Source organism: Numida meleagris, chromosome 7 (assembly GCF_002078875.1).
Source record: "Numida meleagris isolate 19003 breed g44 Domestic line chromosome 7, NumMel1.0, whole genome shotgun sequence".
In the NCBI taxonomy this organism is placed as follows: domain Eukaryota; kingdom Metazoa; phylum Chordata; class Aves; order Galliformes; family Numididae; genus Numida; species Numida meleagris.
Window position 1 is genome coordinate 8,477,183 of NC_034415.1, and position 18,353 is coordinate 8,495,535.

General features: G+C 45.3%; 1 protein-coding gene across 1 annotated transcript in view; it reads left to right on the forward strand.

Annotated features, from left to right (window-relative positions):
- The window catches only part of C7H1orf21 (chromosome 7 C1orf21 homolog), a 77,333-nt gene that overhangs the window by 56,677 nt on the left and 2,303 nt on the right, over nt 1-18,353 (forward strand). The window contains exons 5-6 of the mRNA XM_021405559.1: nt 11,995-12,071; nt 15,940-16,000. Coding sequence (XP_021261234.1) covers nt 11,995-12,071; nt 15,940-16,000 — 138 coding nt within the window. The remainder of the gene's footprint in view (nt 1-11,994; nt 12,072-15,939; nt 16,001-18,353) is intronic.

Consider the following 18,353-nt stretch of genomic DNA (forward strand, 5'->3'; position numbering starts at 1 on the left):
GACTGCCTTCGTTATACAACACTTCAGTGTTAGTTAAAGCTCAGATTCAGCCAGTCTGGTCAATTAGCACAGACATGTAACTAGTGAACTTTAACATTAGGTGATGTCAAAACTGAGCCTAAGCGTTTTCTTGTCTTCTTTAAAATAATACTAAACTCCTCCTTAATCTTTATTTCAGAATCGAGCGTTTACACTTGATTTGCTTTAAAGTATTCTTCTGATTCCGATCAGAGTCAGTTTTCAGTGCATTTTTTTTTCACTGTGTATAGGTAAATATGCTATTTGGTTGGATGAGCGTTACAGCTTGCAAGTCAGAGGGGTGAAAATCATGATCTCACAGCAGCCATCGTGGCTTTTAGACTGAGCATCTGCACATCTGCCAAGATTAAAAATCAGGTTTTGTTTGTAGCTAACATGGTATCTGATCTTGACTATGATTAGTGAAAGTCTGAGGGCTGAGTAAAACAGCAAGGAGTTACGTATGGCCTCTGAGAGATGCTCTTTCCTCCCAGTACCCTTCTCTGGGGAGCAGAGCTTACTGCAACAGGTAGGCTCACTGAGATGAGTAGGATCAGCCGTGCCTGAAGGTACTCTACCCTACAGTAAGTGAATATGAAGGGCAAACATCTTAAGGATGAGTCCTTGTCAACATATTTGTCTCGGAGATGGATTTATTTCAGAAGCTGCTGCTGCAGTGACACATAAGTGTAAGGCGCAGTTGTTTTGTATTTTATGAGTGCTTTGAAAAAAATTAGCAAATTCCATTAATATTGTGGTCAGTGAACTCATCTGAAATTGCCTGATGGCACTGTTCTGTATACACAGTGGAAAAATCAATAAATTTAATCCAAGGTAAAACGGTCTAGCTCTCTGAAGGAGAAGGCTGCGTTGGTTGCTGAGTACTGGAAATCATTGCCTCATACTAATTGAATAGCATCCAGCAGTTGCGTGGCCGAATCTTCCAGACTGATTTGACTCATGGGGACTGATGACTCCAGATGAAGTATATTTGTCATGCCGCAGTCCTACAGGATTAAGAGCGCTTGGATTCATTTGATCTGATGTATTCCAACAATATTAAACAAGTCCATTTTTTGTTGTCCTTTGCACCTTGTATTTTCCTGGCTGTGGAAGTCCAGCATCTTACTTTTTGGAAACCGAGCTGTGATATGACAAATATTTCTGGCCAGTATTTCTAGCTCTGGCAGGGTTTGAAGAATTCTTGGCTGGCTTTTACAGTAGGCTAATAGCTTAGACCAAATATAACAAGAGGCAGAGTCCAGCGTGTAGAATTTAATCATGTTATTTATTATATTATTATATTATTTTTCTTGTCTTGAAGTTATTCACCGTTTCCTGGTTTTATGCTTAATAAGCAGTCATTCTCAAATGTTTTAGTCAATACTTAGATACTAATTAATTTTAAACAAAACATCTGAAAGATCCCTTTGTCTTTTAGCAGAATAATTACGCTGCAAAACATGCTTTTGTAAGTCATTTGGAAGGTCCAACTCACAAAGTGCTTGGGAGGTAGGACTCACTCCTGGAACCTCTTTGCAGCCATATCTGTGGGCACTGCATGTAGTCATGCAAAGGCACAAATTGCAAAGGTGCCCCATGGATGTGATTAAAGTGAAGGAGATTGTATGAATGCAGAACGGTGAACCAGTTAAAAGAGAGACATCTTTGTTCTTGCTCACAGTAGCATTCAGATGTAAGTAAATAATGGCTGACAAGGTGGCAACAGAAGAGCGCTGCTAATGGTGCGCAGCTTTCCTATGACGTGAGCTCTGAGGTGGGAACCAGGAGAGAATGTTTTTCCCGGTTGTGTCACTCCCCTGATGTGTTTGACTTCGGTAAAATTTCATTTCCATGAGTTGGATGGACTCCTTGCATGGCTAGATCGGCCCTATACCTGGGGCAGTGTACCAGAGCTGCGTGGCTGGGCCCTTTGGATAGCAGACCTCAGTAAAACGGCCATAAACGAACTGTGAAAACACGCTCTTAATGAAAGAAGGGCATACCAAGAAGTAAATACCTTTCCGTATTAAAAAATAATCTCTGCACGTGTACTATTAGCCATTATAAATGTTGCTCAGAGTTGCTGCTCTGTGCTGAGTGTCCGTGGAGGTGGCCATGAGCTCCCCTTGGTCCCCTGGGAGAGCGTGGAGACAAAAATGCTCCCACCCTGCGAGCTGAAATTAGTGGGAAGTGACTTTAAGCTTCAGGAATTTGGGGCTGAAACTGAACTCTGGAATTGAGGATGAGGAGAACACCGCCTAATCATCCAAGCGTTTGTCTTCCCAGACAGGCCTTGATAATGTGGTGAGCTTGCTTTCATGGAACACCTATTGAGTTAACAAGTTAATGTGTCCTTCTGGATGTGAATGGAGGAGGGAAATAGCTCTGGGTGAGAGGCCAGTGCAGTCAGTGACAGCTCGCTTGGTGCTCTCTGAGCAGGAGGACATGAGTGGATGGGAGGGAGGAGGGACCATGGGGCCCTCTGAGGCAAAGGGGCTGGCCCTGGCAGGGCTGAGGCATCGCATATTCATAGTAACAGAATGACTTTAATGCTCCTAGACCATTAATAGGACAGTGCTGCGTTACTGCCTGCTTATTTATAGCTGCACATTTGAGGCGATGTGTGGCTGCCAGTGTTCATTTGGAAGATCCGAATCGAGGAGCTTCAGGCTGAAAGGAGTGTGTTCCTTCTGATCTTATTGCTGATGCGTCTCACTGGGGTTTAAACATCACAAAACGGGCCGCCCATGCTCCCTCATCTGCATCATGCCCTTCCTGTCTCCCGTGAAGGTTATTGTGGGAGTCCTGTCTGTACCAGCTGCAGGCCGTGGGCTGGCCGCTAGGCCTGTCATGCGGCTGGCTGCCTCCCCACCTTCCTTGTTGGCCTTCCTTCCCTGCTCACCTTACCCAGCCATTCTGCCACACAGGCAGTGTTCCTGCTGGGGTGGATAAGCTGGCTTGTTGAAGGCCGAGCGTGCTGCTGGCTGCGCCTTGATGTACAAATTCTTGTCCGGTATTGGCAGCCTGCAACGTATGCCTTTTTCCAGGGCTCCCCTCCCTAGAGAAAGGCCAAGGAAGGATTACTACATTCTGCTGTGGGCTGTTCAAAAGTTGTGAGTTCATCGCACAGAACAAAAGACCTACTGTGGCCTCCGGTTGAACAAGTGTAAGGAATCTGCAGAGAGCTCCGATAGCCACGTCTTGGCTGCTTTTTTTTTTTTTTGCCAGAAACGTGAGCAAGTGAGAAATACTCATCAGAGCGTACTCTCTGTGATTTCAAAGTAAATTTTATTTATTAATGTTCTCAGTAGCGATCAGGGAACGTTCCTGGCTTGTTGCAGCTGCTGTGCTTGTTACAAAAAGGCAGAGGGATTATGGGGCTTTGGTGACTTTAATAAAATCTATTTTTGCTGTTAGGATCACTGATGTGGTATATGGCTTGAATTAAAGTTCTCATTATCACATTAAGATGAAGCAAGGAGTTAATTAAGTGTAGGGAAGTAATTGATAAAACTGCAACATGCAGTGAAAAATGAGACAGTATTTTTGTACTAAACCCGTGTGTTCTCCCACTTGTAAGTACCATTCCTATGAATGTGCACTGGAGTATGCTTCTGACTCAGGCAGAAAGCTTTCGCATTTGGCAGTACTGCACCCCTTGGTAGTAACGTGGCGGCACAGCATTCTCTGAACATTCTTGTGATGGGAAAACACTATTAAATTATAGAGGTACTTTTCTTATCTTTGCACTTCCGTGGCTTGAAAAGGAAACTTTATTAAAACTTGGCTTCTGGAAATGGGTGAAAGTCAAGTTGCAGACTTGAAAGCTGGTTTTGATTTGAAATAGCAAAATTGAAGATGATGTAAGAATGTATGTTCTGTTTGCATGTGATTTTTGTTAATTTTAGGAAGACCTGTTAAGCTGTGAGTCATGGAACACGCAGATATTTTACATTGGGACTGTTCTGTTTCTACCAAATTATTGTTTTGGTTTGCTTTTAGTAACCCAAGGGTTGAGGTGGGAAGACAGATGACCCTTAACAGCTCTTTGGCTTGAGAGAGGTGTTGAGCAATATACCACACATCTTATGTACCCATTAAAAGCGTCGAGCTCAGTTTATTTCTTCTGGAGCATTTATTTACCTTGGGTTTTCTGATGTATGAATGCTCAGTGTGTAGGTGTACTCTGGATATTTGGTAGTAAAGCTTACGATTTTTCATCTGCAAACCACGGTGTATAGTAACAAAGTGAGAGCCTCAGAACGCTCACACAAGTCAGAGAGTCTTGAACTAGTGCTGCTTCTGTTTTTGAAAGAGCTGGGCTCTTATCCCTAAATACATGTTCTAACCTGTTTTGCAAAGCTAAGCTTATTTTCTTTTTTTAGGGAAACCTCGAGAGTAAAAATAGCTGGTGGAGCTGTGTGCGATTTCTATCCGTTTGCTTGTGGGTCTCAGACAGGGCTGCTGCCTGCAGAGAAATGCCATCTCTGAATGTGGGAGGTTAACCTCACTGGTTTGAGATGCCACATCAAAAACAAGAGCTTCTCTTGCTCTCCAGTGTGGCAATACACGTGATGCATCCTGACTTCAGTAAGGCTTTAAATGCTGTGACCAAAATGAGAAGCAAACTCTGTACGAAAGATGTAGGCAGAGAAGGAAAGAGCCCAGAGGGGAGTGACAAGAATAGGAGGCTTAGCAAACATAAGCTGTAACGGAAGATGGAATGAATTGATTTGTTTAGCCTAAAAATACAGAAGGAAATGCAAGTCACTTGATATGGAAAAGGTTGCTTTAAAAGGCAGGACAGTCAGCTTTCCTTCACGACCACGGAAAGATGCCAGAAGACATCAGGCAAAGACTTGAGTGTTAGGGCAAACGTTAGAACTTTCAGGGAAGTTGCAAAGTGAAAGGTTGTTGAGAAAACCCACAGGACTGGAATTTGGAGGATGGATTAGACAAAAATCCTTGAAGTAATTTAGGTATGTGCTCTCAGGTGGTGCAGTTAGGCAGTACTCTGGAATATCTTCCTTTAGTGCTGGCTGAGAATAGGTGAAGCTTTCAGATGACAGGGCTTGCGGAGTTTCATAATGGTGTTTTCCTGGAGAAAAGATGTACAAGTTTCTGACAAAAGAGGGCAGAGCTCGTTTTGAGTCTTTCCTGTGCTCATACCTGCCTGTGAGGCTTGGGAAGAGGTAATGCAGAAAGGGAGATGATGGGCACTTTGATATCAGATGGGACAGTAAAGGGCTTATCAGGTGCGCAATCACTCAGTTACTGTCGAGTCACAGAATCATTAAGGTTGGAAAAAAACACTGAGATCATGTAGCACAACAGTAATATCTGTTGGACATCAGTATTTCCAGGCATGTAATTGGATTTTAATGGAGTTTTTTTTATCCAGTATTGGTTTGGATATCTTCTTCTAATCTGCAGTATCGTGGGTATCCAAAGCTAATTTTTATTCATCCTGGATGGAATATGTTTACTCAGTTGGGGCCCCTTTTTGCTAACACCCAGGAGACACGCTTATCTGCTCTTCTTCCAGGTAAACTTAGCACAAAACCCCAGCTTCCATTGCTGATTTAAACAGCTTATAACTTGTTTGAGCCATCTATGATTGCCTTTCATTCTGCTGTATATCATATCTATTCTCAGTATCACTCAAGTAAATTTGTTTGGGGAATTCATACAAAATGCATTTCTGAGGGCTGGAAACTCAGAAAGAGAGCAGGCTGCTGCATTCTTTGTGAAATAAAAATATTTTTTCCTGCTATTTGTAGAAAAACAAAGCAATGAAAAGATTGTACAAACCCATAACTCAGGTTCAGTTTACAGCCATAATACTCTGGTATGTCATAGCACATGTCAAACTTTACGATATTCACGCTATTAAGTCCTTTGAAGTGTGCGTTTTACCCACACTCAGTGAAATTTGCCAGGTAGCAAGAACTGTAGCTCTGTTCTCTTGGCCTTAAGCCTTGCACCTGTACAGATTTCAAAATTAATGCAAACAAAACGGACACTGAGAAGAGCAAAATGCAGGCATTTCAATGTGTGCCAGTGATGACATAATTGCAATCTACCAAAAATATAAAAACTTTCACCTTTGGACAGCGCTGGGAGAATGAGAGCTTATTGTAGGGAATTCCTGCTGTTTTGGAACGTACATGGATGTGTTTTTATTCCCTTCACCAGCCTCACAGCAAGTGGAAGATGCAGTTGGCCAGCAGTGGCCATTCTGCAGCAGCACGCCATGCTCAGCATACGATGCTCCGTGTGTTCGGAGGTGTTTGCCGTGATATGTCAGGCTATGGGAATTGGAAGCACGCTGTGGAAATAACTGATATGGGAGCGCCTGTGTGTTAGTGGGACGCGTGGAGGTAGTTTCTGTACTGATGCTGTTGAGCCATCCCTGCAGGCTGTGAATCTCAAAACCTTCCTGTTGCGAGTGCATTTGTATTGATGAGCAGCGCTACTGTCGTTTTTGTGCCATGACACTTCTCAGGATTTCTTCTTGCTGCCGTTGACTCTGCTTGTGTTTGGTTTCACTGTATCTCCTGATTTGCACCGTATTTCCTAATTGGTTCAACAAACACAGAAGAGATTTGTATTTGCAGTTGAGCCTTGGGTTTATCTCTGGTTGTACAAGGGGCAAAAATATCTTGAGAAAAGAGTAGTGAACATTCATTGATGGTTGCTGAACTTTATGGAGACCAAACAGTGGGTGCTGGCACAGTGAGTGGTGCATATTAGCAGTGGTGACAGCAGCAGTGGGTCACCTCTGTTGGTGCAGGTTTTCACAAGCATAGCGTGCAGGGTCATCTTCATCACTGCAAATGCACAGCTAACAGTGGTGACTGTTGAAAAACATTGTTTTGTAGCTGGGAATTTGCTCGATCAAGTGGAGCTACTGTGCTCATTCTGTCTGTTGTAGTTTCCATGGAAATACATAGGCTTTACTTTCGGAGTGACCTTTCTATATGCAGCCCAAGACAATTCCTCTTCACTCAGTGCACCCCAGGCAAGCCAGAAGGTTGGACACCCATGGGGTAGTAGTGTATGGGACCATTCAGAGCTGTGTTTGTCTTGGCTGGTTCTGTCTGTGCGGGAAGATCTGGAGATGCTGTGCTTGTCTGTGCTGTTGGAGGCATCGTTCAGGGAGCTGCTTTTCCAAAGGCTGGGTGTAGGCACATTGTGCAGGCAGGCTGGCAAAGCTCAGTCTCTCCTCTGAAGAAATTTTGCATCCAGGTATTCAAAAAGCCAGGAAATGAAACATCTGGCTCTCTAGGTATGTTCTCTTGCATGTCTTTGAAGGAGGTAAAGCTCTTCAAACCCATCCCACTAAAAACCTCTGCAAAAATTGCAGTAGCAGTGACCTGCTTGCCATTCCAGCAAAGTGCCTTCTCAGAGCATGAACTAATGGATATGTGTCCTGCTGCAAACAGGCTGTTTAACACACCAGATTGCTTCTAAGACTCTATGTTGTTTATTCCTGACCATAAATGTTTTACAGACTTCATGCCATGCCCTTGTTTCATGCTTAATGCCAGCTCTTTCCATGTTACTACACTTGGTGGAAAACTACTTTTGGGAGATACGCACACAAAATTTGAGGGCACGAGCAAAATATATATTTACTATAAATAACTGTATTTCTGTAGAGAGCTTGTTGAGAGTGAGAGAATAATTAATGACCCAGGCTTAATAAGCAGTAAGATAACTTCAAGCCAGGGTGGCTGTAGAATCCAGAAGGCTGACATACCTGCAGAAGGGCAAGGTTGGTTGTGCTTTCTGTTGCTGAGTGCCCTAAAATCCTCTAAAAGTTTCCTCCAGAGTCAGCCTAGTCTTGTAAGTTGTCAGTAATGTATTTTTTAATAAACTTTCCCCATCTATTTTTTACTTGCTAGATAAGACTTTCAACCACCCTGATGTACCAAAGCCATTAAAGACCTGACGTATTAGGAGAGTGGGTGTGCAGGTCTCCTTTCTGCCTACAGCATTTTCTTGCAGTATTTCTGGGCATCTTTCAGTGCAAGCAAGTATCTGTCTTGCCCTGAAGCAGTCCCAAGCTATCTCCTGTACAGAACGGTGAGGGATAGTTTTCAGCCTCTTGCAAAGCCATTGTACGGGGGACATTCCTCAACTTATTTTTGCAGACCGTTGCCCTCTGGAACTCTTATAGACATTCCCCTTGCTCTGCTTCCCATCCTGGAGTGCCACCAGAGCTGGAGGAACCAGGAAACCCTGATGTTCAGGGCAGTGTCATCCTCCTGGTGCGGAGCAGAGGCTGTCTACAAGCGATCACACTTCTGGTTTTCTGTAAGGGACCCCCTGAAGTTTGGCAGTCTGTCTGCATGAAAGAGCTTTGAGATAGAAATCAACGTTTTTATTTTTCTGGATGAGAGGATTCTAATGTGTAATCCCTGCAGAGGGTGAAACAGATGTGGAAGAGAGTAGAATGGCAAAGTTCAGCTGAAGAGTTTCTGAAATCGCTGCTCATATTTATCGTTTCTGTTTCTTCCCAGTCATTTTGTCTGTTTAGCTGCCTTCATTTCCTGCATTTCGTTCCAGCTCGTCCTACATGATTATTTCAGTTCATCTTTAGCCTTCCTGGTACGTGGTTGCTCTGAAAAATTCATTGGAATTCCCGTGACCAAATAGTCCAGCCTTTCCAATGTGCACAGTGAAGGAGAAGGAGCTGGAAAGCAGATGGGGAAGTTTAAAAACTTGTAGCTATTAGGCATAGTAAATATTAATGCCCTTTAAAAACCCTTTAGTAGTCGGAATTTCTCTTTTTTTCCTGCTCTTCAGTGACGTTCTCCATTCAAGTTCAAAACCCAGTAACTTCAGCTCAGCGTGGGTGGATGTAGATACTGCAGAAGAAGTCCTTTGACTCTCTCCAGAGGGAGCTCTTTTCTTCCTCTTCCTTTTTTATTTTTTTCTTTTCAGCCTTACATTTCTGGATGGATTGTTCAGATGTGATCCTGCAGCCTGACTTGAGCGTAGTGAGCTCATTAGGTTTTCCTGCAGTAATCGCCCCGATCTTAACTTCTCAAAGGCATTTAGAAAAGCAGCTACAAATGACTTACTGCCTTGGCTCATCTTACTTTCAGCTGAGTGTGCAATCCAAGGATAAGCCAATCCAAGGGAAAAGCAGATCCCTCCAGCCCTTGTAATCAATACTTTAAATCAGACTTTGCTGAGCAAGATTGAACAGGTGTGTGTGTGCTCTCTTCCACATTTCTGGAGCTGCAGTCCCTACGGTAATATCGCCCACTAATACCTGGCAAGGAGGAGCAAGTTTCAGGATGCGTGCAGTGAGTTTGAGAAAGCTATGGACTGCTGATAAAAGCACAGGATTTCTCTCTGCCAAATCTGGGTTCTGCTCCCGGCGTTTCCGCAGGCTCCATGCATGGTGTTAGCTGGGTTCGTAGAATCTGATTTTTTTCCAATAATACCTGCCCAGCTGTGTGCCCGTTCCTGCCTCCCCTTTCCATGCCTGAATGGCCGCAATTTCCACCTGAAGTCTGCAGGTTTTGAGCTCTCCCTGTCTGTTACGTGAGGGTAAAACTTAACAAACCTACCCAAAAAATTATTTTCTGATGTCAGATTTATTAAGAAAGATCCTTTATAGGGAGGGGTGAGGCCCCGTGACCAAGGCCTTCATTCTTAGCTGAGGAAATCAGGCCTGATACCTGTTACAAGGTTATGAAGAGGCTCATTTTGCTGGCACTCAGTTCTCCTGTTCTGTGGCTTTCCCCCCCCCAGTTTGGTTGCGTGTTTTTTCAATTATCATCACATTAGAGGAAAACAACTGTAGGCCGACGTGCGACTGCCGGTTAATGAAAATCAGCCATTAGGTGGCAGAATTGCTAATTGCGTCTTTAACTGATTTCTTTCTGGCCGATTTCATCAATTAAGGAGAAAAACACATAGAACAAAATGTAGTCCCTTCATTAAACGTGTTGGTGCTTACGGGAGCCGCTTGCTGTCAGCCTCGCATTAGTAAGGCCTGTGCGTGGCCACGAGTGTGAAGGGGGTTGAGAAGCAAGACAGTTAGCAGCTCACCTCTGTCCTGCTGTAGATCTCTTAAGAAAATACCTGAAGTAGCCATGCTGCTCGAGATGGCTTTGGAGGAGGGGAAGCATCAAGGGAAATGCTGACAGAGATTTAATTACAATGGCAGTAGTGGCTGTTGCTGTGTTAATAGCAGCTGGCGGTGCAGTCACTGCCATCTGCTAATGCCCCGAAATTCTGATATGGCACATCCTTTATGGAGGAATTAACAATAATTAACGGAACTATCAAATGAAATCACCTTGATTCGATGACAGCTTTACCTTGATCATGATTAATCGCAAAATAATGGGGAGTTAAATGTCCACAGTGAGCATTTTTACCACAGACTAGCTAATGCCCCTATCGAAGTACAGCATCCTGGAGGGTTTATTTTTGAAGTTGTGGTGAGAGGCATTATTTGATGCGTTTCCTTCCAATAATCCTTACAAGCAGAGCTAGATTAAAGGCTGAATTTAGCATATTAATTTCTATTTGCAGCAGATTAGGACTCTAAAAACACTTGCGGTTCTGCCGATGCGTGGTGACTTATTAAATGTTAATCACTGACTCGTGTGCTTCAAAAAGAGGGAAAATGGGGCTGAACTGAAAGAAGTGCCACTGCAACCCAGGTCAGGTCAGCCTGGAAGAGCAGCACGCCAAATGGATGAGCTGGCCAAGCACATGGCTCATGGCTCCCAACTCGTCTGGCTGTACGCGAAGTTAGAATCCAACCCATTCATTTCTGATGAATCAGTTCCTCTTCGAAGTGATGGGGGTGGGAATATTCCATTTGAGTATACACTGAGGAGTTATTTTTGAATATCAGCTCCTGTCGAAGCCCATATTTTGGTCAGTGTGAAGAACTATCAGTGCCGTAAATAACAGCCAAAACCAAAGTACCGAGCCAATGTGGGGCCCTGCTGGCTTTCATTTCCCTCCTAACTCCTTCTGTTTGCTCCTGCTGAACAGCAGATGGAGGAGGTGACATATTCTCTGGTTAGATAGAAGAATTGTAAGAAATAAATAATGGAAGAGTGTTAATTATCAGAAGCAGTGGGAGGGAAAGAGTAAACTTTGCACTGTTAAAGTCAAGTAAACTGAAAGTCTATTTCCTCCTTCCTGAGGAAGTAGAAGTCAGTCGCCCACGGTTAGAATCATAGAATCATCAAATCACCAAGGTTGGAAAAGACCTACAAGATTTCTGTATGCAGGGTCCGAGGCAGGCTGTGGCTGGGGGAGACAAATGATTGGTTTGGCTTGGGATGGAGCCTTGTTTCTCCCTCACTGCTGTTTTCATGCAGGGCACCGTTTTCTGTTTGGGAGGATTAGAAGGCATGCGTTAAACAGTGTTAAATCTGCGGAGGCAGTTGATGTTTACAGCTCTTGTAGAACTATTCATTAAAATATTAACTTCTAGACAGCCTGCCTTTTTTTAAATTCACTGATTTAATGGCCCTCTTAAAAATCAACGTTGTGTGATTCAGACGTCTGAAGACTAAATAAGGCAAAACAAAACCATCAGCATTGCCCACAAAAGCGTTGATTCTTGGGTTTCCATTTCCCAAATTGCCGCCGGCCCGACGTGCCCAAGCGATGGGGATGGCTTTGCTTGGCAGGCAGGCTGTGAGTCTGACTCAGCTCCCTCCCACCAGCTTCCCCAAGCGTGCCGTGCAGAAGGGAGGGGGCTGTGTCCTTCTGCAGGGGATGTTTCATCGTTCCCCACCAGGATGGCATCTCACAAGGCTGTAGCATCAGCGGTGTTGCCTTTGATTTTGTTCCTGGTGAGCTTTTCTCATTTGGTTGCGCAGGTGGCAGGGAGCAGCGGAGTGTGACACTGTGGTGACAGATGCTTGCGTGCTTTTGTTGCTTGATAAATGCTGATGCTGTCTCTGTTGTGTTTTCTGTGTGTTCCAGGAAAAAAGTGCCAGTTCAAATGTAAGACTTAAATCTAATAAAGAGATCCCGGGATTAGTACATCAACCCAGAGCAAAGTAAGTTCAATTTGTTTGTTTTTTTTTTAATTTTAATACAAATAATTGCAGAATTAAAGTAGTATCTGTGGCCTAGCAAAGGCCAGTTGGTAGTTCCAGCAGCCCTAAAATCCATACCCACTTTAAATAAATCAGGTAAAAGCAATGCTTGGCATGGCTGGGCAGCGTTTGTGCCAGCATCTTGCAGTGTCCTGGCCTTTGCACAGCTGAGATGCAGGACTTAAATCGTGTGAGATGCACCTTGCCATGCCTTACAGGAATACCATACCGTGCTACTTCTCAGCTTTTCGTACAGCTTACCCACAAACAAAGTTAGGTGTGCACTAATGTTCCTGAATACTTGCAGCTGAGTTCCCAGGGAAGTTTTTGCTGGCCCTCGGCTTAGGTTAGCAGACATGCGGCGTGACAGACCCCTGGGAGAACCTCTTCCATTTAAAACAGTGAGGTTGTTTCTTGGAATCAAGGCTGATTTGCAGCTGAGAGTTGATCCAGTCCCTGGCCTGGCTGCTATCAGTCCACGTGGCATATGCCATGAAATATTCAGCTCCTGTGGCAGGGCTCTTACTGATGTTAGTAACTTGTTTCTTATCTAAATCACCGTTGTGTTTTAACCGCTAATTGGATTGAAAAGAACATTATGTGGAGCCATATATCACGTTCTTAACAAAGAGGTGATAAACCTTCGCTGCTGAGTTTTGAACATAGCAGAAATGCTGTTCTTTATGCTCTGCCTTCAAGGCACTTATTAACTTAAACTTGCCACATACCAAGTGCACTGTATGCAGTTTCACTAATTTCCTAATGAACTGACAGTGTAATTCAGTCTCCTTTCAAACAAACAGAGGAAACAGAGTGCTTCTGATTGTAATTGCAAAGAAGTTTGCAGCAAGGAGGTGAGGGTAAAACCACCATTCAGCAAAGCAAAGAGTGCTTCACTACTGCAGCCTGCTCCTTCCCAGCAGGGTCAGGGATGTATTCCAGTGCTTTGTCTTCTTCCATGCCTGCTAGTGTTAGTTAGCCTGGGCCAAAAGGAGCCCTTTCTTTTTGAGAGTCATCTCTCCTGGTGCACCCAGGGCAGCGGAGTTGTGTGGGGTCAAAGCACCATGTCATCAGACATCAATTATGAAAGTTCCTGCACCCATCGGAACTGACCTTTGTTTGCCAAAAAGCCCCTTCCTAAAAGTAACATTTTGGCAAAGGTAAATGTTTCCATGGCATTCCTGCAAAAACAAAGGAAGCTTCTCAGACAGTTGCAGAAGGTGACACTGGGTTGCTGGGTAAATCCTCTGCTGTTTGCCCACGCCTCTGCTATTCACCCAGCACTCTGCGTGTGTGTACTGTTGGATTTCTCTTCATGAAGTAGCTAGAGTTCCTAATCACCTCATCAGCACATATCTGTTACCATGTGCAAGGTTGTTTTTTTGTTTTTTTTTTAAGTTTATAATCTGAAAACTGGGAAAATTCAGACTACAAGGGGGAAGATGGGGCAACAGCAAACCTAGGGGGACTTTGGCAAGGCCAAGGCTCTGGTCCTTGCTTTTCATGCTGAGTGCTGGTGGAGCTGTCCCTTCATGGGGCTGCATCCTTGCATCTTGCCCCAAGCTTTTGGGCACTTGCTTATCCTCGGAACTGACTCAGCTGGCATCTGGACCAGCTGCACAATCAGAACTGAGGCACTGAAGTAACTCATGCAGTAAGGAGGCCCAAAGCATGAAATGAAAGAAGTGGCATTTCATAGCATTTGTCCCCTTCTAAGAATCCCGTGTTTTGGTCACGTGTGTTCCATCAGCCAGGCGTGAAGCATCTAATAGCACACAAATGTGCTTCCTGATGTGCTTCTTCAGAAAATAACGATTTTCCAATTCCTTTCTGGGGAAGAAGATTTCTTCTGCTTCGACGTGGTGCCTTTCTCTCTATCTGTTATTCCCTACTGAGGATTTTATAATTTCACGCAGCTCCTCAAAACACGCACGCTGTCACATTGTGTGTTGCACCTTTAGATCTCAGGGCAATTTCACTGCTTGGCTAAACTTTTCTGAGGATCGTGTCCTGTCCCCAATGGGAATTCTGATGTTGATGGCAATACCTTTTTTCCCCCTCCACTTAGTTTTCTTACAAACTGTGGCTGAAGTGAATTGCGACAGTGTTATCTGATTTGATTGGAAACTGGATCTATGATGCTGCAAAGGCAAAAATATGTTTCCAGTGCTCTCTCCATCTCACACCTCTTTTGTGAGATGTGCTTCAGTGGGGATGCTTCCCCTCCCTGACGTGCTCTGCACGCTCCTCGATGTCTCTCCTGGGGCAGAATTCCTGCATCTCTTTGCCAATTGGATGTACCAGCATCAAACCAGGGCTTGTGCTCAGGCTTCTTCCACCCGCTGAGAAATCTCCATGTTTTGGTCATCAGAGCAGCAGCCTTTGCCAACAGCTGTTTCTGTCCAATGGTAACACTTGGGGATTGAATGCTGCGATCTGCCGGGGATTCTAAGTGCAGGAATTTTTCATCTGCTTCCAAAAGTTACATGATCATCTGTAGAGTGAGTGTGTCTCCAATTCAGGGCCAGGAGCCTGCCTGCCCAGAGAGGGCAGGTGTCAGGGTCTGCTGCCCCGTACGAGCATTTTGTCCCCATCCCAGGTGGAGGTGGGACCTGAGGGACAGCCCGATGGCTGGGGACAACATCTCCTGCAGCCACTGAAAAGTAAATTGTGCCCTCTGCTGAATGAACAGCTTTCAGTTCTAATATGACTTCTGAGACCTTCTCATGTGAACTGAGACTTTATGTCCAGCGTAAGCAAATCGCTGTATACGTTCATCCTGACAGCAAGTGAGGTGTGAATGCTGGGCTTTGTAGGGAAGTGCAGCGAGTTGTTGGGGCTTTGGGAAAAGTACGAACTCGTGGCAGCAGAAAGGATCATAGCAAAGAAGAGGAATCAGAATGGGAATTTTGGTAAAAGCTGAGTTGGCTTTTAGCGCTGAAGACAAGCTCCAAGGTCTGTGTCCTCCTGACCGCCTGGCATCGCTGCTGTCACCGCCACCAGTCTCCCATTCCTTCTTCCTCCCCTGTCTCTCCGTCCTGCCTGCAGTGCCTGCCATTTCTCTGCAGACCCCACGTGCCCGGGCTCTCTGCTGCAGTTCCAGAGGATGCTCTACCTCCACGTTGCAGAAGGGATGTTGTTATTTCAGGAAGGAGGCTCTTACCACCCTGTAACATAAATAGAGCAGACCCACCCCGAGTCCTGTCTGCCTCACATCCTCACCTTCGTCTCCTCACTCTTTCCCTTTGTGTCTGCCCTTACTGTATTTTGGGATCACAGGTCCCCCCCTTGGGGAAGGGCTTGTTGTCTTGTGCCACCCCCAAGTGCTGGACAGATAGCCATAAGTGGTTTTTTCCAGCCCTATTCACTAAAGCAAAACCCTCTCACTAAATGCTGAACCTCTTGGTGCTGCAAAATTGATCGATGTGCATGGTCTGTGGGGTCTAAGGGGTCACCCAAGCTGAGCCTGAGGCCACACGGAGTATTTGCCCAGCTGTAGCGGGGCAGGGAGATCTTCCAGAGCAAGGCTGTGATTTAGACCTTCATCTCACATTGCAGGCACTCTGTGCTGGTGAAGCTGGCAGTCTTCAGCACTTTGTTTCAACACAGAGGGGGCTCTTGTGGCCCAAGGAAAGGCAGCGGGCTGTCAGGTTTCCTCTGGATGCTGGTTACCATCCCGAGTCTAGCACACATATGCAAGAACTTCTGTAGGGCAAAAGCATAGAGTGATTTATTTTTCCGCGGGGTGAAAACTTAAAGCTGGGTCAGTGTGAGCATTTTGAAGTGGAAAACATGCTGCTGGTACTGATACTCTGCCTTTGCTTTTCAGCATGCACATCTCTGAAAGCCAACAAGAGTTCTTCAGAATGCTTGATGAAAAAATTGAAAAGGTAAGGAGCTGTAAAGCGCCTGTTTTCATCCAGGTTTCCCAGATCCCTGGGGAGGAAAAGCGGGCACTGCTGCAGCATCTGTGTCCTACACTACTCCAAGGGGCTTGAGCAAATGTACTGATCCTATCAATGCTGAGCTGCTTTCTCTGTCAAGCATCACCTTCCGTAATGTCAAACACGGAATCTCCAGTGAAATGAGTTTTCTGGTCTATCTACAGACCAGAGCATCTGATGGCTGTACCTCGGTGTTAGAATTCAGGTTAGTTTTGCTTCCTAGGTTTGTTCTGGGGCAGTAATGCCATTCGTTCACCGGCTGCCACGTTTGAGATGCAGCTGACCGTGTCTCCTCATGTTTGGATCACGCTCTCAGATCCGTGCAGGTGTTCTCCAGGGCTCTTACACTGTTTTACTGTGTAGATCAGCAGGCTGCCTCTTAAGATGAAATGTACAGTTTTCAAGGGGCAGGCAGCTCCTGTGCATTTCAGGCTGCTGACGTCATCTAACACAAATGAGTCACAGCAAAGATCACGAGCGAGGTAAGAATTGCAGGGTAAATTAAAAGTGCATTTTGGACTCTGCAAAAAGAGGCCTGGCTGAAAGAAAATGTCTGTCTTTAACCCAAGCATGGAAGCCAAAGGACACAGGTTGGTGGCTTGGCAGTTGAGAATAGAAAGTGTTTATGAGTTCTGGAGGTCAAAAAAGCCTTGACGCGAAGGCCTGGAGAATTTCCCTAAGACAAATTCCATCCCATGCTGGCACCCAGCGTGCGTCGTGTTCTCTGCTGTGTATTTTAGCATTGCAGGGCTGATTTTACTTCTGCAAAAAATGGCCCAAAGGTAAAAATCAGAATGTCAGACGCAATGCGGGATGCTTCTGCCTACCAAAATTCAATGTCAAAACACTGTGAGGCATTTGAAGGGAGACATCTGTTCGTGCCTCTGTTTGAGTGTCTGTCCTTATGAGAGGAGCTAGAGCTGCACTGCTTACGTGGAACTTGATGTAATTATGATAATGAAATCCATAGGATTTGTGGGAAGAAAGAAATCCCAAAATAAAGCTCAGAGCTGAATGCTGAGCTGTGAAGGCAGTCTGCTGCATTTCGCTTCTGCTAGAGGCACCTGGACCTTTTTCCAGGGTGCCAGAATGTAAAATAAATAATAAAAAAAAGAGAAAGCCTGATTAGAAGGCAGGGATATAAATACGGGAGGTATGGAGTGGCTGGATAGAGCGGGGACAGATGAAACTGTGTATTCAAACCAAGGCGGGTAAATGGCAATCTGTGCGCACCTGGGGGAAGCTGCTGCACTCATCCTGCTGGGAGAAACCTGGCTGTGAATTGCAGTCTGTGGTTGTGGAGGTAGAGCTGTATCCTCGTTACAAGTCCTGGTCTTCACCCCTCTGAGTTTTCTGCTGGGTGCAGTGACAAGCGATAGCAAAATTAGGGCGCTGGTAGTGATGGCCAGGCCAGTAAGGTAGTAGCTCCCCCTCAGCCAATGGGAAGATAACTTGATGGCTGACAGGACAGCTCAGAGAGCTAATCCTGGATGCATCTTTGCAGGATCAGGTCCTTAACCTGGATGTTCTCCTGGGCTTCCAGGAGGGTGTGGAGTAAAAGAAATATTAACAGCCAGTTTGGAAAGCTTACTTTATTTGGCACCTTGACAATGGCAGTCACACAGAGAGGTCTCAGAAATGACTGCTTTCCCTGAATCCCACCTATGGAGCAGTAAATGATCATCAGAAGTTCTTAGTTAAATCTCTGTTGTTCCTGTAGGCTGAGGCACGCTATGTAGGCAGCTGTCTTACTGGTTCCATCCCTCCCGGTTACTGGCCTGCGTTTGGGCTGGAAGAGAAATTGCCAGAGGGTTCCTGGGCTTTGTGCACAGGCCACGTCCTCCTTCCTCGGCTCTGCCTGGGGAACTGATAAACCTTGTCGTTACTGATAAAAATCCCATTAGGGAATAAGGCGTAGACAAAAGCTTTTGTTCTAAAAACAAACGAAGCAAAATGTCCTCTGAACGCAACATAAAACCCAAGCACGAGTAAGACTGGTGACTTTCTTGTGCAAGCTGCCCAGCCAGGCCGCCTTGCCTTCAGCCCGGCGTTGTTCCTGGCTGCCATCAAACAAGCTGCCTTTTGTCACCGGGCTTTGCAGCACAGCTTGTTCCACCTCGGTGATGGCAGAGGAGGGAAGGGGATGGAGGAGCAGCAGCAGGACCCTTGGGTTCCTCGCTCTGTCCCGGCCTGCTGCCTGCCGTGTGGGAAACCAGGGGTTTCCCTGCAAAAAATAGAATCATCGAATGGTTTGGGTTGGAAGGAGCCTTTAAGACCATCTAGTTCCAACCCCCTGCTA